The sequence below is a fragment of the Nelumbo lutea genome, chromosome 3, assembly GCF_056320005.1.
Source record: "Nelumbo lutea isolate HS-2025 chromosome 3, American lotus-T2T, whole genome shotgun sequence".
NCBI classification, from domain to species: domain Eukaryota; kingdom Viridiplantae; phylum Streptophyta; class Magnoliopsida; order Proteales; family Nelumbonaceae; genus Nelumbo; species Nelumbo lutea.
In genome coordinates this window covers 52,793,406-52,817,033 of record NC_142686.1, presented here as the reverse complement: position 1 = coordinate 52,817,033, position 23,628 = coordinate 52,793,406, and the positions used below count along the sequence as shown (strand labels likewise).

Sequence of the window (23,628 nt, the reverse complement as noted above, 5' to 3'; positions counted from 1 at the left end):
TTTTCTTCATGACTTCACCCTCGGTTAATGGTTTTGTTCTGCATTTCCTTTTTTTTATTTTTTTGCTTAATACATTTTTACCTCTTTCTTCTTGCAACCACAATACCCCAGCTCCAAACCATCCTCCAGATAGTCTTATTAAACCATGTCGTTGAATGCTTACTGAGATAATGTGATCAACATTGAAGAAGATCAAGACTGTAATCAGTCTTGAATCCTAAAAGGTTTTAGGTTTGTAAAACAGAAGAGAAGATGAGAGAAAATGAGAGAATAGAAGAGAAGCAAGATAACACAAGTTGCTGAAAGGAGGGACAGATTCTAACAGATCTGCCGCCGCCACTCTCTTAATATTTATAGGTTTATGTTTAGTGCATGATGAAAGGACACATCTGCCCTTGGTACTTACATAATAAAGAAAGTAAATAAAACTGAAATAAATAACAGCTAAATTAGCAAACTAACTCAAATTGACACTACTATAACTGAAACAAATACTGCTGCCCTACGAACACAGTGGGGACCACTGCAGTGGGGCCCACATCAGTGTTCTCTACACTCCCCCTCAAGTTGGGAGTAGATATCTATCATGCCCAACTTGGATAGGTCTGTCTCTAACTTCTTCCTTGGTACAGCCTTGGTGAGGATATCCGCGAGCTGCATATTGGATGTGATGTACGGAAGACACTTCTTGTGATATAACTCTTTCTAGCACAAAATGTCGATCAACTTCGATATGTTTGGTTCTGTCATGCTGCACTGGATTATGTACTATATTAATGGCTGCTTGATTATCACAATATAGCATCAGAGGCTTCTCATACTCAATACCCAACTCCTCAAGTAGAGATCTTAGCCATAGGATTTCAGCCACTCCGTTGGCCATGGACCTGTATTCTGCTTCAGCACTCGACCGGGAGACAACACTCTGCTTCTTACTTCTCCAGGAGACAAGGTTTCCTCCCACAAGGGCACAATATCCTGAGGTAGACCGTCTGTCATCAAAACTCCCAGCCCAATCGGCATCCGTATAGACCTCCACCTTCATGTGGTTATTGTTCTTGAACAGTATACCTCTACCCGAGCATCTCTTCAAGTATGCTAGTATTCTTTCTGCTGCTAGAAGGTGTGTGGTTCTAGGAGAATGCATGTACTGACTGACAACACTAACTGCATAACTGATATCTGGCCGAGTGAGGCACAGATATAGGAGCTTTCCCACTAACCGCTGGAACATAACTTTGTCTTCAAGCAGCTCTCCACTCTCTGCACTAATCCTGTGGTTCTGTTCAATGGGTGTATCTGCAGGTTTGACACCCAGCTTTCCAGTTTCAGCCAACAGATCTAAAACATATTTCCTCTGTGAGACAAAGATCCCCTGTTTAGATCTAGCAACCTCAATATCCAAAAAATACCGTAGTGGACCCATATCTTTCACCTCAAACTCTTGATGAATGAGCTGTTTGAGGGACTCAATCTCATGGTTGTCATTTCCTGTCACCACAATATCATCAACATATACTGCAAGTAGTGTCAGTGAAGACTCCACCCTCTTGATGAACAGTGTATGATCTGACTGGGCCTGTACATAACCGAACTTCCCAAGAGCTAGTCTGAATCTGTCGAACCAAGCTCTAGGTGACTGCTTCAAACCATACAATGCCTTATTGAGTCGGCAGACCTTCTTACCTGTCTCTGTATCATAGTATCCAGGAGGCAACTGCATGTAAACCTCTTCCTGCAAGTCCCCATTCAGGAAGGCATTTTTAACATCCATTTGATACAAAGGCCACGTGTGGCTTGCTACAAGAGATAATAAAACCCGAATGGTAGTCATCTTGGCTACCGGGGCAAACGTCTCCAAGTAATCTATACCATAAGTCTGAGTGAACCCTTTTGCAACTAGCCGAGCTTTGTACCTCTCAATGGAACCATCTGCATTGTGCTTTACAGTAAATACCCATCTACATCCAACTGGTTTCTTTCCTTTGGGTAAGTCAACTAGCTCCCAGGCATTATTTTTCAACAGGGCATCCATTTCAACTTGCATTGCACCTCTCCACTCCGGGACCGATAGAGCCTCTTGCACTGTTCTTGGAATAGGGACATTGGAAATGGAACTAAGGTAGGACCTGTAGGTAGGTGATAGGCACTCATAGGATAAAAAATGGAAAATACAGTGGGTTGTAGATGTGGTACAATGTCGTTTCCCTTTACGGACTGCAATCGGAAGATCAAGGTCATCTGTAGGAGGTGACATGGCAACAATAGGAGAAGTCTCTATGGGTCCTGGGACTGTAATGCCCGGACCTGGAGCCGCAGATGAGATTAGAGTTGGCCTGGACTGCTGATGATCGGGATCAACCTGCCTGCAACGCTTGTGATAGACCCTCAACTCCTGATCCCTCTGACCACCCTCACCATTGCAGCTTCCCCTCAACTCCTGATCCCTCTGGCCACCCTCACCATTGCAACTCCCATCACCCAATGGAATAGGTAAAGGAACTACCCCACTCTCACTGCTCTCCCCCTGAAGACATGGACCTAAACCCCTACTCTCACTGCTCTCCCCCTGAAGACAAGGACTTAAACCCCTACTCTCACTGCTCTCCCCCTGAGGAGAAACCCGAGGATAATAGGGTGTCTCCTCAAAGAAAGTGACATCCATGGAGACAAACTTCCTCCCTGAGACAGGATCATAGCAGCGATACCCCTTTTGAGTTCCAAGGAAAATGCATTTGGAGGCCTTGGGTTTAAACTTAGAGTGATGGGGCCCGAGAAGCTGAACAAAGCAGGTACAACCGAATGTCTTAAGGGGAATAGAAAACAACCCCTCATGTGGGTATAGAAGGGAAAAAGGAGATCACAAATCAAGAACCCATGAAGGAATCCGATTAATAAGATAGACCGCCGTGAGGATAGCATCACCCCAGAAGCAAATAGGGACATTGGAGGTAAACATAAGACTTATAGCCACCTCCAAGATGTGCCTATTCTTCCTTTCTGCAACCCCATTCTGCTAAGGTGTTAAGGGCAAGAGCTCTTATGGATAACCCCATGAGTAAGAAGGTAAGATGCCAATGACTTAGCAAAGTACTCCTTTGCATTATCAGATCCAAGAACTTTAATCTTGGCATCAAACTGGGTTAGGATCATTTGGTGAAAGTTTTGGGTCAGGGCGGGAACCTCATCTCGTGAACGCATAAGATAAACCCAAGAAAACCGGGTATGGTCATCAACAAATAACAAAAAATATTTGTACCCACCCATAGAAGGAATGTGATATGGCCCCCAAACATCCGTATGCACGAGATCAAAAGGACGATTACTCCTTTTATTACTCAATGAATAAGAGTTTCTACAATGTTTATCAAACTCACAGCTTTCACATTGCAACTGGAACAACTCAACAGACTCAAACAAAGTAGGAAACAAACTCTTTAAGGATCGAAAAGACAAATGACCCAATCGGTTATGCTTTGGCATAACCGAACTCACACTCTGGGAAACAAGTGACCTCTTACCCACTGACTCTTCCCGACGAGAACTCTCCCCGAGCAGATAGATCCCATTCGTCTCACGGCCAGTCCCAATCACCTTTTTCGTCTCTAGGTCCTGAAAAACACATCGGTCAGGGAAGAAAGTTACTGAGCAATTCATGTGTTTGGTAATACTACTGATTGAAAGGAGGTTAGTATCAAGCTTAGGAACATGTAAGACAGAAGACAAGGAGATCGTATCCGATAACTTAATGTCCCCCTTCCCATAAATAGGAACCAGGGAGCCATCAGCAATAGATACTCTATCCCTACCATATGACAAATGGTAAGAGGTAAACAATGAAAGCAAGCTAGTCATGTGGTCGGATGCACCTGAATCTATTACCCAACAAGATTCAGTAGTACCTGGAGCGGAGGCATGGCAGGCTGAAGCTAGAGTACCTGAATTTACGGTTGTAAGCTGACAACCCATCTCAGAAACACTACCATAACTGATGCTCCCAAAGCTGCCTTCTACCTGATTTTTAAATTCCATCTCGGTCAAGTCTTAAAACAGCACTTGGACTACCAATCACAACCAAAAACAGTACAGGCCTGATTTGTATTCACAGTGTATGTGCACAACTGGGATAACTCTAATATGAAACCAACAAACAAACACAACAGTGGCTGTCCGTAGAGCTCTAACCCCTTTAAGAGAGTTCGAAAACCGCAAAAAACTCGGAAAAACAGCTTAGAAGGAGGTCTGATTTGCCTTTGCAGAATTAAGGTTTTAATCAGTCCTTAAAGTGATCAATTCAATTGCATAATCTAATCAGTACTGTATAGATAGACTTGCAGTAGGGTTAATATGAAACCCTAGAATCTGATCAATGCCAACAATAAACGTGAGGACAGCTCTAGGTAGATCACAAGGTTCAGTCCAACACTAGGGCTTGCCACAAGATCACTTTAACCTATCTTTTCTTAGAAAAGTAAATGACTTACAAGAAAAGAATTGATCTGTAAGCTGAAAGCTAATCCGAAACTGATCTGATCTGAAAAGATAGTTACTTTTCAAACAGAGTCAAGGAAGTAAGTCTGAAAGCTGATCCGAAACCGATCTGATCCGATCAGAAATACCAACACAAAACCGATGTGATCTGAAACTGGTCTGATCCGATCAGGAATACCAACACAAAACTGATCTGAAATCAATCGCCTATCAATCTGAGATGCTGTTCTCTGAAATCACTACTGTGAGCAAAAATAGGGTTTCAATTGTAGGTTTGAGGAAAATTAGTGATCTGAAATCACTAAAGTGTTCAGCTGCACTCTCCAAGCAGTCCACACCAATGGGACTTGTCGTAGGGCATTGTGAAACCCTAAAAACTAATCCCCTTTGAAGAGGAAGTTTCGACCCAACAATCAAACCCTAGACAGAAACTTAATCATAGTTCGGCAAGCCAAACCCTAGAGCAAACTTGAACACAGTTCGGCCCCTCTTTCTAGATAGGTCCAACCTATCTCGGCTGATTGCAATCTCTAAAAATCAGTAAAGAAACAAACTTACTTACTGATTACCTGCCTTCGGTGTATTGTCTTCTAGGGTTACCTGAACCCTAACCTTCGCTGCCTCTTCCTGATTACCAACTCTCTGCAGGCTGCGGCAAGTCTTCAACTGCTGCGAACCTCTCCTGGTAATCTCCATGATTCAGCCGTCGAAAAACTTCTTCAAGACTTCCAGCCCTAGCTAGTTCTCATGTGGTCGGCTGACTAGATACACATGAGAAGCCCTATATAGGCTCTGATACCATGAAGAAGATCAAGACTGTAATCAGTCTTGAATCCTAAAAGGTTTTAGGTTTGTAAAACAGAAGAGAAGATGAGAGAAAATGGGAAAATAGAAGAGAAGCAAGATAACACAAGTTGCTGAAAGGAGGGACAGATTCTAACAGATCTGCCGCCGCCACTCTCTTAATATTTATAGGTTTATGTTTAGTACATGATGAAAAGACACATCTGCCCTGGGTACTTACATAATAAAGAAAGTAAATAAAACTGAAATAAATAACAGCTGAATTAGCAAACTAACTCAAACTGACACTACTATAACTGAAACAAATACTGCTGTCCTACGAACACAGTGGGGACCACTGCAGTGGAGCCCACATCAGTGTTCTCTACAAACATAATGCTTGAAGACTTGGATATACCGCAAGAAGATTTCTGTCAAAGGCTTCCATTGTGCACTCATCAAAAAGCTACAATGATATGAGAACACTGTGAAAGTGTCAGGATCCAAGAAAAAACAAAAAACTATCTGGTTGTATTGCCTCAGGAGTTACTAATCTATTCAACTTAGCAGATTGGTGCACGAGTCAAGCTCTTGAGCTTTAAAACACTGCAAAAGTGATTGCCTGCACACTTAGTACTTTCAGTTACATAAGAAAATACAAAACTGAACACTTACAACTTAACAGGCTAATCATTAGCAATCTGCATGATTTATAAAGCTGGCCATTAAATCATCATCTACCATTAAAATATCATAAGATGGTACCCATAGAGGAGTATCTTGGACATACAAAGACAACTAGTATCAGCATCATAAAAGTCCACAAACCAGATCGTGTGTACCTTTCCTTGCATTGAAGAACAAACAGTAGATGCTAATTGAATGCCCACTCCTAGTCCCACAACATTAAAAAGAGTTGAGATGGCCTCTCCTTTTGCAAACAGGTCACTGAGATTGCCTTCTTTGGCAAAAGAGGAGTATATAGGTAACCTTGTTGCTCTCGCAGCCACAACTGCCATACCCTGTAATGTTCATAAATAGAGAAACATTAAAGTCCATTAAAAGAAGTTATTATAGAGGAAAAATCTGAAAATTCAAGTGACTGATGTAAAAAGTGAAGATGACAGAAGTCAAACAAGTCATTTTCTTTTCTTTCAGAGAACATCCGAATGGCACAGGTTCTTAACAATCCAAATGAAATTTCAAGAAAACATGATAAAATTAATCAGCAACTGACAATACTATAGTAAAAAAAAAGGAGGAAAGCTCAAGTACCAGAAAACCTGGATACCTTTGCAAAATTTCCAAGGCCAGCCATTTCAAGGAAAAGTTGTGGACACAATGGAGAGAGAACCTCTAAGCCAGTACCAAGATCATAGAGCACATCAGCTGCAAGTGAAAAGCGCATTCACTAGTAATTATCAGAAAAAAAAAAGCATGTTCATTAGTACATACATACGCATGTATGTGATATATCAATGATATGACCAAGGTTTTAAAAGGATACAGATGAAGGCAAGTTAGTTGGGCCTGGAGAGACAAGGCATAAACCTCAAATTATTCAAAAATAAATAATAGATAAATAAAGTTACTGACCATAAGCCTATGCTAAATATCAGTAACAAAAGATTTGATGGTGTATAAATTTTCCATTTAACATTCATGTAATACTCAAATACTCAACTAAGCCATGTCCCAACATATGGGGTTGGATACATGAATCTTAGTTGGGCCTGGAGAGACAAGGCATAAACATCAAATTATTCAAAAATAAATAATAGATAAATAAAGTTACTGACCATAAGCCTATGCTAAATATCAGTAACAAAAGATTTGATGGTGTATAAATTTTCCATTTAACATTCATGTAATACTCAAATACTCAACTAAGCCATGTCCCAACATATGGGGTTGGATACATGAATCTTATTCTGCCATTCCACTCTATTCACTTCTTCAGTGCCATAAAAGGCCATTACTAATATTGGTTCCGGCTACTTGGGGACTGGATATGGTCCTAACCTTTGGCTTTTTTTGGAACAAAGTGGCCACTCTCAGACTCGAACCTGGGTTCTCACGCTAACAGCCCAAGATATTTTTTTCACAAAAGCCGTTATCAATACTTATCGTATCCATTGTTAAATTATGGGCCCTCAAATCATTTATCACCACTTCAATACATGTTTTTTCTATCCTGTCCCTATCTCTTCTAGACCCTTCAGCTAGCAACAGATTACTTCTTCTTGCTGGTGCTATAAATGGTCTTCTTTGCGCATAAACAAACTATAACCTGTTGGGGCCTCAAATCATTTATCATTACTTCAATACATGTTCTTTCTAGCCTGTCCCTAGCTCTTCTAGACCCATCAACTTGCAACATATTACTTCTTCTTGCTAGTGCTGTAAATGATCTTCTCTACACAAACCAACTACCACCTGTTGGGGCTACTCCTAGGTTCCTATGAATATGTCCTTTTCTAGTTTTCCCACTTATCCATCTCAACATTCTCTTTTTTGTTACACTCATTTTTTACATGCTGTTTCTTAATTACCCAATGCTCTGCTCCATTTTTTGGTAATAAATAAAAAGAAAACTCTTATTAAAAGAAGAGAGAGAAGCAAACAGGTGACAAGAAATAACCCCCAAAATAACACCCAAGGCCCACCAAAAACAACCCTTCTGCCCTAGATTTTAATTACAGAATAAAAAGACCCAATACCTTTAATAGACCAAAAGAACAAAGCAAAACCCTAAACCCAAATCAGACCCAAATCCTTTAATAGACCCCACCCCCAATAAGGTCCTTGCCATAGCATATCCCTCAGGAACCTTCTCCAGATTTTTCTTCAATCAACGGATACTTTTCCTCCAGGTCCTTGAACAGCTTCCTTGTCATTTCTTCCCCTCCCAACACCCAGAGTCCTAAAGCCTTACTTACTTGAACTGCATTTTCTACTACCTTGTCCCCAGCTAACTTCTCTTTGTCTATGTTGTTTTCCCCTAAGCCAACTTCCTGTTCCCTTCCCTCCACCTCTCTTTGTAAGGGTTTTTCTGATTGACTTGTATGGATCCGTCCTGCGACCTCTTTTTCAAACTCAAGCTTTGACTAATCACAGGCACTACTTCCAGCAAAGATCTTTTCTTTACTTTTAGTCTTCAAAACCTTTCTCTTATATGTTCTCTTGAATTTGCTACAAGGTCCCCGAAAAATCCTTCATTCAACCAATGAAAAACTTCTGTTACATGTACTAATTGTTCATTGTTTGGACTTTTGACCTTTCTCGACCCAGCCTCAAACCTCAAAGGTTTTAACGTTCCCTTCTAACGAAACTGGAAACTTTCCTTCTTTTTCCATCTTCAGGTCACTGGCACCAGAGATCACAACTGGATCTTCAGCGGTCAAAACTGAAGTCATTTTTAACTTAAGTTTTCCTAGTTTTCCTCCCAGACATTTGCAACTTCCTGCCCCAAGTGCTTCTCTTGCTCTATCCTGTTGTTATGTCCCTCCATTTGCATCTCCCCTGAAGTATCTCTAGTGGATGCACAACAATTCACCTCGAGCAAAATGCCAGGAGACGGGTTTTTGTTCATGGGCTCCAGAGATTCAACCTTAACTCCTTGAGATTCGTAGAAATGGACTTTTTGAATCTACAGGCCTTCTCATCTTCAACACCAATGAAATCCTTTTTTTCTTTCCACACAAGGTCCTGCTTAATAGTCTTCTCCACTGTAGGCTCATTCTTGCAATAGGATTAGAAGAAGACGATGAGAGACCCAAATAAAGTATCATGTAGCCTTGTCACAACTTCGGCCTTATCAGGCTCAACAATAGAAGGCCCACCTCTTGAATCAACCGGCCCATTCCCATAATCCAGCACAAGTAAACCTGGTTTCAAAATTACCGGTACAGTACCAACTGACCCAGTGAAACTGACTCAAGTTAAGGCTCCATTTCCAATCTAGGCATTAAATGCTCCTCCTCAACAGCCCTTTGCAACTTGGAAGTAGACTTTTCACCTTCCTTGTAGCTGGCAATCTGCGACTGAAAACCACTACATGCAACCTCTGCAGCCCTTTCTAAGTGAGGTTCCTCTCCTCACTCTTTTTTATTTTAAAAGTAAAATTCATTAGAAAGAAGGCAGTAACAAACCTAGCCCGGTGTTAAGGCAACACCTACAAACAAACTCAAGCATTACAATTTGCCCAATGGCAAAACAAAATAATTATCCAAATTACAAATTGAACCCTAAACTTCCAAAAAATGACCCCAACTATCCTCTTGATTAATTGTCAAGCTTGCCTAATCTACCAAGAAGACTTGCAACCAATTCAACCTCCTTCATCTTTCTTCTCTTAGATCCTCTGACATGTCAAGACACCATCTCCATCTTAAATTTTCAGCCTTCTCCCCCTTTCTTATTAATTCTTCTCTGACCTCCCTTCACTCTTCATCAACAAGTTCTTCTTCCCTTCTCCTTCCTCCCATACCTCACCCCCTTCCCCAACAGATTTCTTTTTGTTATATTCTTCCCTTCTCTTCTTTCAAATTGTTCAATTGCCTTCCTCACCAACCCTTCCCCCCTAGAATGAAGAGGCAAAGAGACTTCCCAATCACCACCTGTCTATCCACTAGTTGATCAATACCCACCTTCCTTTTCTTAGTGTTCTCTTCCCCCGCAACCTATATAGTTTCAGCCCCCACAATCTCCTCACCCCCCTCCCTGTCTTCCTTTTCTTCCTCCTCTTGCTAATTCGAACCTTTCCTTTCAACCTTTTCCCCTAAAGCTCCTTGTACTACCAATCTTCTCTTTCTATGTAAACCCTCTGTTGATTGTCCTCCACTCTTTTTCTCTTTAAACTCCTTCCTCCTTCATCCACACCATCAAACCCCCCATCACCCAAATCTTCTTCCCTACCAAAGCCACCCCAACCCATCAAAGCAAGAGGAGAAGATGGAAGACCATTAGAAACCAAGCAAACCTTACCGTTCAGTTGCGCGATAATTTCCAAAGTTTTCACTCCAATGATTTGTTTGTCAACACTCTTTGATGTCACTCTAGATATCCCTAGACTTCCACTCAATGATTCTCTTTCAACATATTCTTTTTCCCCATAGCCACACTTCTCAATTTTGACTAATCTTTCAATCGATTGATTCTTCTACGGAGAAGCATCCATGCATAGTGAGATCTGCTTCTTACTCTTTTGGATTTTATACATGCTTCGATCCTGCCCTAACTTTACATCTTCTCTAGTTAATGTGTTCTCTAATTGCTAAATCTCATCCGAGTGACAACAATTATATGGAAAAACCCTTATCTCCCCTCCCTCTGTGACCATCACTTTCCTTCCATTTTCGTCCTTCGCAACAACCCAGACCCAATTGTTCTATGCTTCTCCCTTCTCCTTTTGATCATTTCTAGTCAGTGGAGCCCCACCCCCTTAGGGCTAAGATTTATCTTTCCAACAATGCCCCTCACTACTCGGAATCGCCTTCTCTAGTTTCCCCCCTTAAAATCTTTGCCTAATTTCTTAAAGAAGTGGTCACCGTTTTTATTTTTCGGCACCTGGACTAAGTTTCCCCTTTGAATGAAACTCCTTAGGAAATTTGAATTGGCCCAATCCTGCTCTACCACGTAGCCAATCATCTTCAACCTCTAGATCTTCCATTTTTATAGCTTCCGCCCAACTACTTGCTTCAATGGAAGTTGCAAGCTAGACTTAATAATAGTGATTATCAATCCAGACTTCCACCAACCTAGGTATGCCTTCTGGTCCCACACCATTAAAGGAGTATGGTTGTTGAATGCAAATCGAATGTAAAGACCCCTGCAAGTTTCCCTGCACAAGTTAAGGCGATGGATAAGTAAACTTCTTGCTTCAAAAGATGGAAAGGAAGCTTGGAAATTCTAACAATGACACCATCTTCAATACACAAATACTTTGCATTGGACATGGGGGCCAGCTCAAAACCAAGATATTCCATAACTCAATTGTAAATTTACAACTCCCAAATCCAACACTTCTTCAACCAAATTAATGAAAGCTTTACATTTTTCAAAAGGTGTGATGATCATTGTTCCCTTTAGTTTTAACCCTCTACTTACCACCTCTACAATCTTCTTCCAATCTCAAACCTCTTGCTTCACTTCGGCTACCAACATCTTAGTCTAGGTCTTCTTTCCTTCTTAGGCATCCATCTTACCCTTCCAACATCCTCTTGCTATGATTATAGTCTTCCCTACATCTTTCTCTTCTATAACCACATTTTCTTCATTTGATGTCTCATTATCTTTGGCTGCTATGCAAGCTCTCTCATGATACTTAAAGAAACCCTTTAAAATTTTGTGGATTAAACCCCACCCTTCTCCTTCTCGTCCTTCAAGGAAGAATACCAACTACTTTCTTCCTTGCCCGAAAAATTCAAGCAATGCAATGAAGTTACCCCTTCCATTCCTCCTCTCCACTTCATATCTTCTTCCTCTCACTTCCTTAAAACTCTTCCATTCCAAGCTTTTATCCCTATGCAAGGCAACCTCAATAAAGTTCTAGGCCAATCAATAGACTTTGAACCTACCAAAAATACCCAAGAATTGTTCAGCTCCCTAATCTTTAAAGGGATCTCCACACCTACTCTGGCCTCTTCAGAAATGAAATTTGTTGCTTCAAAATTCACTAGCCTTCTCCACATCTTAAAGACAGAAAAGCATCCTCTACCAATGCTTTGCTCCATATGACATTGATAATCTTATAACCATTTTATAAAATTTCACTTTTAGTCCAATCTTCTACTACCACATGGGACTCAGATGCACCCCTCCATTTTTCCCAACCCACTCTAATTCTATGGGTGGCATCCTCCTCAATCTATCCCCTTTTTATGGATTATTAAACCAAAGTAGCAAAAGAGGTCACATTGAGATATCTCTTGGTCTCTAGCCCTAATTTCACCTTGATTCCCACTCCTATCATTGCTAAACTATACTGGATGCATTCTAGTTAAGTCCTACCTTGCTTAAAACCTCTTGTTTCTAAGGCATATGCTCATTAATCTAATTCTGCATCTAATCCCTCTATAGTTTCATCAATTAATACTAAGTCATGAGCAAATAACATACACCATGAGACTTCCTACCAAATATGTTTAGTCAATTCATTCATGACAAATGCAAACAAATAAGGGCTAAAAGATGGGCCTTGGTGAAGTCCCATTGTGATAAAGAATATCTCATATCTCTCTTACAGGTGTTTTAATATTGCCTCAAGTATTTTTTATCTAATTACTTTTGCTATTATTTATTAATTCATATCAGCTTATTCCTTTGTCACTTGTTAAGTTGAACCACAAAATAACCTTTTTAATATTGTAATAACTTTTTTGTGTCTACGTCATTAACTCAATAGTTTTTTTTTTTTTTTTTTGATCAATAACAAAGGCAAAAACTATTAAGACAAATATTAAGTAAAGAATAGAGTACAAGGGGAAGGGATACACTCTTAGCCCCTCCCAAAAAGAATTACATCATAGCCCAAAATAAACTGTTCCTTCCCACCCCTTGTTTGGCAAGTGTATCAGCAAAAGCATTTGCATCTCTCTTGACCCACTTACAAGTCACCTCTATCCCTTCTAGCCAATTAACAACCTTCCTCTTCTCATATATGTAGAACCACCATCCAGCCTCCTCTTCTTTCTGGAGCCAGCTTATAACAAGCTTTGAACCTCCCTCAATTAGCACCTTCCTGATGTTCAGCTCCTTAGCCTTTTTAATCCTTAACTCAATAGTTAGGTTACAAGTTTATAGACGAGTTGAATATTCATATCAGCTTATTCCTTAGTCACTTAAATAAGATGGACCACAAAATAACCCTTTTTAAATATTTTAATAACTTAAGTCTAGACCATTAACTCAATAGTTAAGCTACACTTATAGATGAGTTGAATCCATTAAATAAAACTATACTTATTCCATTTACAAGGACCAGCACAAGAGTTCCAAAGACCTCTTTATTCTACATTGGGTTTGACAAATAAGATAGTTAAAGTAAACATGGCCTAGAAAGCCTTATAAATTTGGAAACCAAACTTGATTGTTAATGGAGCTGTGTTATAATGATGGTGCCCCTCATCATATGAGATAATGAAGTTCTGCTAGCTTTCATTTTACAGACAGTTAAGCCTAACCAAAGAATGGGTTCTATATTGAAGATACGGGAAATGTGTCTAACAGAGGAAGTTTTAATTTCATAGAATCACCAATGGAGTGATGACCGGTAAAGTGCAAAGAAATTGCAAGTCAATTCAAACATGAGGTGTGATTAGAATTTGACCTCATTTTCTTTCCTATTTAACAAGAGTTAAGAGAAAATTAATTTTCAAAAAACAAACCTCACAATAAATGCTAATAGAGAGTTAAATAGGAAATGGTAAATCTTGAGGGAAAAAATAGGAACCTTTAAGGATTTTTAATTGGTCTTTAAGGATTGTGATTATGGCAAAAGATATTAACAACTCTTTTTTTTTTTTGATAAATGAATGAAGATATTAACAACTCTTCCATGCAACTCATTCAACAACTACTAAATTATCCTATAATTGATCCAGTGCCCACTAGGATTATGACCATGGCTTGAAGTATCGATACGCATGAACAGGCATATCGTGTGTTTCAATGCTTTATAACTTTTCTTTTAGTTTTTTTCAAAAATGTCTTAGGGGGTCAGTTTGAGGCTTGCCTACCCCTGAAAGAGCCAAAATTCCAAAACACCCCTTATTTGGGGTGTCGGAAAGCTAACAATACGATACGATACGCCCAATACAAGGTGTATCATATCAAAATTTTGAACCTTGATTAAGAAAATGTTTTTTGTTGGCATCTGGATTGACCAACTAGAGTACATGCCTTCAATAATTGAAGCAAGGTGTGCAAAGACATATGCCCCTCAAAAATTGAGGCCAAATGCCTTTTAGATCATCCCTGAGGCTGAGACAATAAGCATGAATCAAAATTGCCCCACTCACCTTCAGGCTTATGCCTCTCAACTCACCTCTACTGCCCTTTAAAAATATGGGCATGACTTGACAAAATATTTGACACACAAATAAAAAAGGAAAAGAAGTACTATTTCTTAAAGAAATTAAACACTTTTGACCAGTGATTTAAAAGGAACACCTCAGGCGCGGCCTAGGCACACAGGCGAGGCACATTTTAGGGTATGCGCCTCACCTAGGTCCTAGGTGCAGCCCTTTCAAAAGTTGCATGCCTGGTGCGCCTAAGCACGCGCCTGATGCACCTTGCACCTCAGCCCAAGGGTGTGCCTTTTGAAAACAATGCTTTTTTGCTTTTTTTTTTAACCTAGCGACTAGGTCGAGGGCTCCACCCCCAGATCTCCGTGCCACACCCCTCAAGGCAATCCCAAACAAGTCCATGTTAGGGTCTTATATTCTTAATTCTCACACAAAAAATAATTACTTTTTAAGAAGATATTTTATTAGGATGAATGAATGAACAACATTAGTAAATAGGGGGTTCTCGAAGCTTCGATGAGCGAGCAAATTAAAATTATAAAATCATTATTTTTTGTGTGAGAATTAAGAATTTAAGACCCTAACATGGGACTTGTTTGGGCTTGCCTCGAGGGGTATGGCACAAAGGTGGCTCGTAGAATCAAGAATGTAATATGTTTTACATCACATTAGCTACTTGAAGTAATGAAATTGAGGAAAAAAGAGATTGTGGGTTTTACTTGCTTGAAAATGTTTTATATGTTTGATTTTATTTTTAAATTTTCATTTGAATACACTTTATTATCTAAAATTAAAATACATAAAGTTCATATTTTTTATTAATATTATGTTTAATATTTTTTTATTTTTTGAATTTTCTAACATTTTTTTTATTTTTTAGCATTTTTAGTATTTTTAACCTTGCTTCAAAAAGGCATGCGCCTCACCTTGTGCCTTGCACCTCGGGCGCAAATTGGCCCCTGTGCCTTTTTTGCGCCTTGTGCTTTTAAAACACTTCTTTTGACCTATTACAAAAGAACCAGGGCGGATTATGTATTTCGCCTCATATTTGTATTTATGTCACAGTGAGGGAGAAACAGCTGAACATATCCTTCTCCATTGTCAGGAAACCAGGAAAATCCAGTATCACTAATTTATGCAATTTATGGGTGGCAAATTCTGTAGAGTTTCAAGGAATTTCAGTGGGAGAATTGCAAAGAAATTTACTGAACATCTTATACTCCTCACATATGATTCTAACCTGCCAATCTGGCCCAATCTCTAGACATGTGTGGGTGACAAAATTAAACTTTGATGGAAGTGCTTTCAGAAACCAAGGTGATGCTGGCATTGGGGGTGTGATCAAGACAAAGTTAGTAGTTGGCTAGAGAGATGAATGTGGACAGATTGATAATAGAAAGAGACTTTAAGTTGGTAGTTGGTTGGCTAACAAACCTAGACACTGTTATTTGGATATACAGGGAAGCTATTAAAAGATTTAAATAGCTAACATCCAATATGGCTGTAAGCATTCAATGGAAAAGGAGGTCAGCTAATGGGATAGCTGACTTCTTAGCTAAGCAATGGTGCATAGGCAGCATTTGTTCTGGGCTCAATTGTAATTTGATTAATGTTGAGACTGCATCTTGCACATTTTCTAGGGAAGACTCTTTGTATTATCTTATGTTTTGATCTTAATAAAGTTTTATTTCATCTATCAAAAAAAAAAATTGTTGGGCCTTTAGTGGCCCAATTGGGACTGCTGAGTATATAAAGGTAGAGGTGCTAGCTGCCCTTACTGGAATTAGAATTGCTAGAAGTTTGGGTATCTTGAGTTTGGCCATCAAAGGAGACTCTGTAACACTATAGACTGTTTTTTTTTTTTTGATCCTTGGGGACTGGTTAGGAGTGAAAGATAGTGATCCTTGGAGGCTGCAGGCTAGAGACATTTTGGAATCAATGATTGTAACTTTACATTGGTTCCCTAGAGAATTAAATTCTTTGGCTGATAGTCTAGCAACAGAATTCTGCCAATGTAATCTGTGGATCTAGTTGTTCTGATTTTAGCTGTACATCATCTCATATTATACCTCTTTTTAATTTTAATGAAATTACTACTATATTCTCTCCAAAAAAAAGAATGTGTTTTCAACTCTCATGCAAAGAGAGAGAGAGAGAGAGAGGAGAAAAGAAAAGAAAAAAGTCGTTGGTTAGGTCCATATCCAGTCCACCCCCTGCCAGGACCACATATAGTTAGGATGAGCATTAGGTAACAGCCCCATGCACAAAGCAAATGAAATGGAGGACAACACAAACCTAGTATCCTCCAACTCTTTGGTTCAGAATCCATTCTTGCACCCATGTTGCTGCATATTAGCTTGCCCACATGTTGCATACCATCCTTTAAAATCTGCATTTCATCAAGATGAACAATAAGGGGACTAAACCAACCTCCCCACCCAAAAAAACGAAAATTACTTAACTACCCTGAGGGTTTTTGATAACTACAGTACCCCTGAGGTTTCTGAAATATATATACTTGTCAGAATGTACCCCCTTAATTATTCTTTAAATTTTCAAAATACACCTTCATAAACAACATGACCTGATGGGTAGGGCCAAAGCTACCTTCCTCTTGTGCCCCTGCAATCTCCTAGAACAGACCAGATCTGTAGGGCCAGAGCTAACTGGTGTTCATCCCTGCGACCTAGCATACCCAACAACTGTAAACCAGCACAGAAAACAGATCTAAGAAAATGAAATACAAAGAATTTCTTGAAAGAAAAGCCAAAACTGCTCGCCACTAAAGCTTCCTTTTGTCCCTGTGTAACAACAGAAATACCAATTTAATCTCGCAGTTCACCGATTTCAGCCAGCTGGTTGATTTTATTTTAAGTTATTTGGCCATCTTTCCAATGGAGAGCAAGCAGCCTTGAGTCAACTCAAGATTCAGATGAAAAAATTATGCAAAACAGTGACTTGAGTTGAATCAAGAATCAGGTAAAGTTTCAGATGTCTGAGGACTTCACATCAACCATTTCCTTATCCTTGAATTCCCCTCATTTCTTCTGAGTTTCCATAGCTGCAAGTGCATCCTTCTTCAGCTCCTCTGACTGGGCTTTTGCAATTAAGTCAACTATTTTTCATACTTTGGCCTCCTAATGCCAAGCTTCTTATTGAATGGAGATGTGTTTGAGAGGAACCATGACAAGATACAGTTTTGAGTTTTGGGGAAGCATTTGAGGTAAAGAATTAAGGATTCAGACAAATATTTATGGTAACAGAAACACAGGTATGGATAGAGAAGAGAGATACAGTCTCTGGTTCAATCCTTCCAAAGAATTTCATTAGTACACCATCCTCTACATTGGCATCATGTAAACATCAAACACCTCATCTTCTTGGTTTCATCTTCAACCTCGGCAAAATAGGGAGCATTGTGTGCAGAGGATAGCTAAATCACCTATTTTGAAGTCTCAGTCTTTTGGTGACTTAAACAATTTAACAGAAGAAGGGGACAGAGGTTCTTCCAGAAATTCTGGGCTGTCCAATATGAATCATAACTCCTTGCAACACCAACAGAGTAACATAGAAAACTTTCTCAAGTCAAATTCTGCCTCTTAGGAGTAGAAGGCTATGGTGAAAGTTGTTTCACTTCTTCTTGAGGCACAGGCACCTGCACAGTCAATCCAATGTAAAACTGAGATCTGCTAGCTCATCTCCTTAAAACACCACACAAATGTGATCGCTGCTTCTCTTTTTCTAAAATGTATGAGTTTTGTCTTCAGCAGCGGAGTTGGCATCTTCTCCATCATCTCAGAAGATAACTTGAAGATGCAGGTTGCAAGAGAGAATAAGAACATGCACGTGCAGACATCAAAAGTGGCTTCTTGATCTCTTTTTCAACCTTCTCCACTGCATCCATCATCACTTTTTTGAAGAATAAGGTAATTCGTTGAGGGTGGGCCTTGCACAACAGTTGGGTTGCTCTATTGCGACCTGGCTGACCAGGGTTCAAATCTTAGAAACAGACTCTTTGTATGTGCAGGGTTAAGGCTGCATACATCTGTCCCTCCCCAGATCTCACATTGGCTGGAGCCTCGTGCACCGGCCTGCCCTTTAAGGTAAGGTAATTCGCTCAAAAGGAAATCGAATAAAAAAGACCCTGTACAATGAGATTCTGTACCAGGAAACAAACAGACCAATACACCCAACCCAAAACACAAAATAACTATACATTTCTTACAAAAGGAAAGGTTTGATAAAAAAAGGAACTTGTGTGCCTATTTCTGAATAGAGAGTGATCGGCCAACCATGAAAACAACTTTCCCAAAATCCATTGCATCCAGCATCATAGATTCTGCACCAAGGTCATCAGTGAGGCCTCTGTTTAAATAATAGGGAAAAACTGGGTTTTTGAGATATTACAAGTCACGTGATGTCACATGCAAATGGAATGTGACAGAGAACTAACAGAGGGGAGGTATTTGTCCTATTGTCAGAAGCCACAAGGGTAGTTTAAGTCATTTCTGAAACCATAAGGGTACTTTAAGTATTTGCCAGAAACCCTGGGGTATTTTAAGCAATTTTCCCAAAAGAAGAAGAGGAAGAAGAAGAAGAAGAAGAGAGAGAGAGAGAGAGAGAGAGAGAGAGAGAGATTATCATAAAACATCTGCTTTTGGACCAAATATTTTGTTCTTACCCAACTTACAGCTGTCGCCTGTGCAGGGGTTGGTCGCAAGCCTGCAGCAAATAACAGTGACTGCAGTGGAGTAAGAACATTAAGAAGCCACTACTCATATTGATGTTGTCAAATCAAATGCACACTACAGAACAATAAAGATAATAGCTATAGAAGAAAAAAAAACAATCCTGTAACTTGAATAAATAAAATGATGGTTCAAAATAGTTGAAAATATGAAAAATTTATCTAAAAAAGATGAATGAATGGATGAATGAAAGATAGCTATAAATCGTAGAATTTAACAGGGAAATTCAAAATGCATGCCAGATACAATTTATTTCTTGAGAATTATAAACGGAACAAAACTAATTCTACATGCTTTTTTCTAGGCTACAGTCCCTCTATGGGTGTGCAGATGCACAATAGGAAAAACAAGACCTGAGTTGACAACACAGATAGTGCTGCACTTGTTAGGTGTTGAAGTGCTCGGAACTGAGTATATCTAAGGTAGCCCTCACTCACACTGCACAACAAGGAAAAAATAGAAAGTCAAAACCCAGAACACAACCACCATAAGGTAGGGAGTCTTCTAGTCAGATCATAAACAATGCACATATCTTCAACAAGGCAATCTAGTTGGGTCTCCATTCATGGGGCAAATGTCAGCTGTGAAACACTTGCCACCTGTCCACAACAAGCCTTTCTTTGTGGGGTAAGTTTTATAGTAAAAGAAAGAAAAAACTAAACCTTTGAACAAACTATTTTAGTTTAGGAAACCACCAAACCAGTACAAGGTGGGTATGGGGCTGATGTTGCTGAAGATTGAACACCTGACCAAACCAGAGGGCCCTATAACTGGTGAACTGTTTGGATTGGCCATAATCAGTTATCAGTCTATGTGGCATAAATGGGATAGATCATGTAAGGTAGCTCCTTACTTAACTTAATTAGGAAACCGTCTCCCATGTATATATACTTCAAGCTCATGATAAAATTATGGTGCGGTTACCTGCAAGGGTATCCTGATGGGAAAAATGTACTGAGAAATGATTCAACCATTTTATGGATCACAGGCCTTGACTCATCAACAACCTTCACCTGCAAAGGATATCCAGAGATCCAGCCCAATCAGTTTGTATAAGAGCATCACTTCTGTTTAAAAAGCAATGTTTCTAGAAACAGAAGAACAAAATGACATATGTACCCACCTGTTTAACCATCTCACGACCATTGTATATCTCAGTCCAAAAAGAATCAATAGAAATATACAGAAAAGCCAAATATTTCTCTATTTTCATGAGAGCAACTCAAACAACATAAGCTTATCAATCAATCATGGTGTCACCAATAAATCCTAGAGAAAATGAACTGAACTAAATATGATTCCTTACCAGATTTGGTTCATGTAAAAAGCAAAAGACACATGCAGAAAGAGTGTCTAAAATGTACTCCCATGGACCCCAAAAACCTTCAATAGTATCTTGGGATAATATACTAGTGCCACAAAGCCATAAACTCAAACAAATAAAACATAGAAGAATGAAATATACTTGACAAATGAGTTTAAACTCTCTACAAATTTTTTGATAAGGAAAAGGAATATTTTATTAAAAAAGAAAATGCATATACAACCTCTGCCGAGACTCTCCACTGTTTCTATATCCTATACAAGAAGCATGGGTAGGTATCCATACCAGACCAGTTCAACACGATTTTAATCCCCCTTGATTCCTAAAAATATGTCTAACCAAGATGGTTCCATGTGACCGTTTTGTGCAAGGTGCACATACAATTTAGTTTCATAAAATTTGGATTTGACTGTTACAATGCTTTGCTGATAGGCCCCCAAAATACATATAACCAAACAACAAAAATCAGATGTTTTCAGCTACAGGCCTACAAGTCTACAACTAAGAAAGTGAACACGTTCACCTCAATGGATCAACACTGCAGCCTATAGAGCTACCAAACATGCTCATTTTCAAAGTGTTATTGTGACAAGAATGCCTTCTGATGTCACATACTGATTCACCCAGCAATGCACCATAGGGCAACTATTATAAACCCGAGGAGGTGCTAAGTCTAAGATTTTATGGACCTGTATTCCCTTTTCTGTTTTCTGGGAGATCTGGAAGGAAAGAAACAAAAGAATCTTAGAGGAGAAAAAGAAAAGTGTGGGAGCGGTGGTGTCTGTCATCAGTTCGACAGTTATTGGTTGGGTGTTGTTGATTCCAGAGTTTCAAGGGCTGAAGAAAGAAGATTTTGGTGCTGATTTCTGGAATTCTCTGAATTCATAAAAGGATTGCTGATGTCTGTTTTGTTACTGAGGCTCAGTTTGGAAGGAGTACAAATACAAATGTATACAGTGCAAAACCTTGTATTTTGAACGATTTTGTGTGTATTTGCACTATACATATTTGTATTTGTACTCTTTCCAAACTAAGCTTGAGGCTCAGTTTAGAAGGAGTGCAATAATGTACAAGTCAAATTGGGATTTATTGTTTGCCCATAACTCCAGTAATATCAATAACAACAAAGAAGAACCAAATCAGGTACTTGAATAGATAAGTGTTATGTTACTCAAAGCACCAGAAAATTTCAACATATATTGAAAGCTGATAGACACAAAACTTCAGCAAGTTAATTGGATCTTTTTTTTTTTGTCCAAAAGCACGTTAATAAGTTCATATGATGTTTCTATAACCAAAATCCTATTCATAATGAAAAAAAATAATAATAATAACAATAAAAAACACCCAAACTCGCTCACCCAATGTTACCTCAATGTAAAAAATAAAGTAAATAAAGAAAAAAGAAACTCCTACCAAGAATTCCACAAAAATTAAAAAGAAAAGGTGAAACAAAAACGAAACACAATAGACACTAATCTTCGAAACAGAAAAATAAGACAGAGAGAGAGAGATAGGGAGAAACACACTGAGAGACGACCGTCCGCTTGAAACTTATACAGGCGCGAAACATTGTTGAAGGTTTCAATCCAGAAATCAGGCCCTTTTGGTTCATTATCTGGTTCTTTCTTCTTCGGCTGAATCATTGCCTGTGTATAAAGAAATTAAAAAGAGAGAGAAAGAAAACAGAAACAAGAATTGAATGTTTAGGATGAAGAAAGTAGAATTACCAGTAGATTCATGGTGGAAGGCCAAGTGAGAAACGACTTGGCAAGGGAGGGGATAATGTGAGACGTAAGAGGGTCTTTGAAATCAAGGGATATTTATAGGAGGACAGCTGGTAATACATACATACATAATAGCTCTCCTTTGTATTTTTGTATTTTTTTATTTTTTTATCTTACAAATATAAAATAGTAATCATTAAACCAATGAGATGCTCTCATTCCTTAATAATCTCTTCTCCTAAAACTATCTCCCCCATTTTATCCTAAATCATATCCGATTCTTATTTTTCTAATTTATCCCTAATTTATTAAAGAATTTCTCTCCAAATTATCTCTAATTTCTACTTATTCTCTTTAAAACTTTTTATTTAAATCTATCTAAAGATAGTTTAAACTAAACTTTTAAATATTATTTAAATATTTAAACAAATTATATAATAATTTTAAAATAATTACAAAAAACACAAAAATAATTATAATACATTTAATAATATTCATATTATTAATAGTTTTTTATTTTCACAAAATTCATCATGAAATTATATACTAACAATATAAATTATGATTTTCTAGATTATTCAAATTAAATGTTATTCAAATAACTTTAAAATAATTATTTCAATATATCAATAACTAAATATCTTAAATAATAAAATACTAAAAATAGCTAAAAATTATATATAAAATATTTAATTATTTAAATATTTTAATAACAAAATATCTTAAATTCAAATAATGAGTATTTTTAAATATTTTAGATATTATTTAAATATTTAAATAACTAAATATTTAACATAATTATATTTTGAATAGTTAAACTAACAAAATTAGGAAATAAAATAAAAAAATCATAACATAATATTCAAATTAATAATAATTAACATTTTTACAAAATTTATAATGAAATTATGTAATAATAGTATAAACTTTAAAATAATTATTAAAAACACAAAAAACAATTCTAATAGATTTAATAATATTCATATCATTAATAATTTTATATTTTTACAAAAGTCATCACGAAATTATGTACTAACAATATAAATTATGATTTTCTAGATTATTCAAATTAAATGTTATTGAAATAATAGAGTTTAACATTAAAAAAACAAAAACATTATTTTGATATTAAAATAACTAAATATCATTAATTCAAATAATGTGTATTTTTAAATATTTAAATAACTAAGTGTTTTAAATAACAAAATATTTAACATAATTATTTTTTAAATAGTTAAAATAAAGAAATTATGCAATAAAAAACATAATATTCAATTTAATAATAATTTAATATTTTTACAAAATTAATAATGAAATTATGCTGAAGTCTAGTTTTTCCAATCCGGTTTGGTTTTGAAAACCATGATATAAATCAAATAATATAAATAGGTTAATGTTAAACAATCAAAAAATTACTAATTTAAAAATCCACTAAGCTTTCATTAAAAATAAATACTAACAAAACTTAGTAAATATTAAAAATGTGTTTCAATTTGACTTAAAAATCTAACTTAAGAAACACTAATAAA

The 23,628-nt window shown here is 37.7% G+C and overlaps 1 protein-coding gene across 1 annotated transcript in view; it reads right to left on the bottom strand.

Annotated features, from left to right (window-relative positions):
- Nucleotides 1-22,180, bottom strand: part of RUS2 (root UVB sensitive protein (Protein of unknown function, DUF647)) — a 34,722-nt gene extending 12,542 nt beyond the window's left edge. The window contains exons 1-8 of the mRNA XM_088978742.1: nucleotides 22,103-22,180; nucleotides 21,902-22,021; nucleotides 19,973-20,061; nucleotides 19,402-19,486; nucleotides 18,982-19,041; nucleotides 16,596-16,689; nucleotides 6,566-6,663; nucleotides 6,117-6,296 (exon numbers count right to left, since the gene is read on the bottom strand). Coding sequence (XP_088834868.1) covers nucleotides 6,117-6,296; nucleotides 6,566-6,663; nucleotides 16,596-16,689; nucleotides 18,982-19,041; nucleotides 19,402-19,486; nucleotides 19,973-20,061; nucleotides 21,902-22,021; nucleotides 22,103-22,114 — 738 coding nt within the window. The 5' untranslated portion in view covers nucleotides 22,115-22,180. The remainder of the gene's footprint in view (nucleotides 1-6,116; nucleotides 6,297-6,565; nucleotides 6,664-16,595; nucleotides 16,690-18,981; nucleotides 19,042-19,401; nucleotides 19,487-19,972; nucleotides 20,062-21,901; nucleotides 22,022-22,102) is intronic.
- Nucleotides 22,181-23,628: the final 1,448 nt, after the last annotated feature.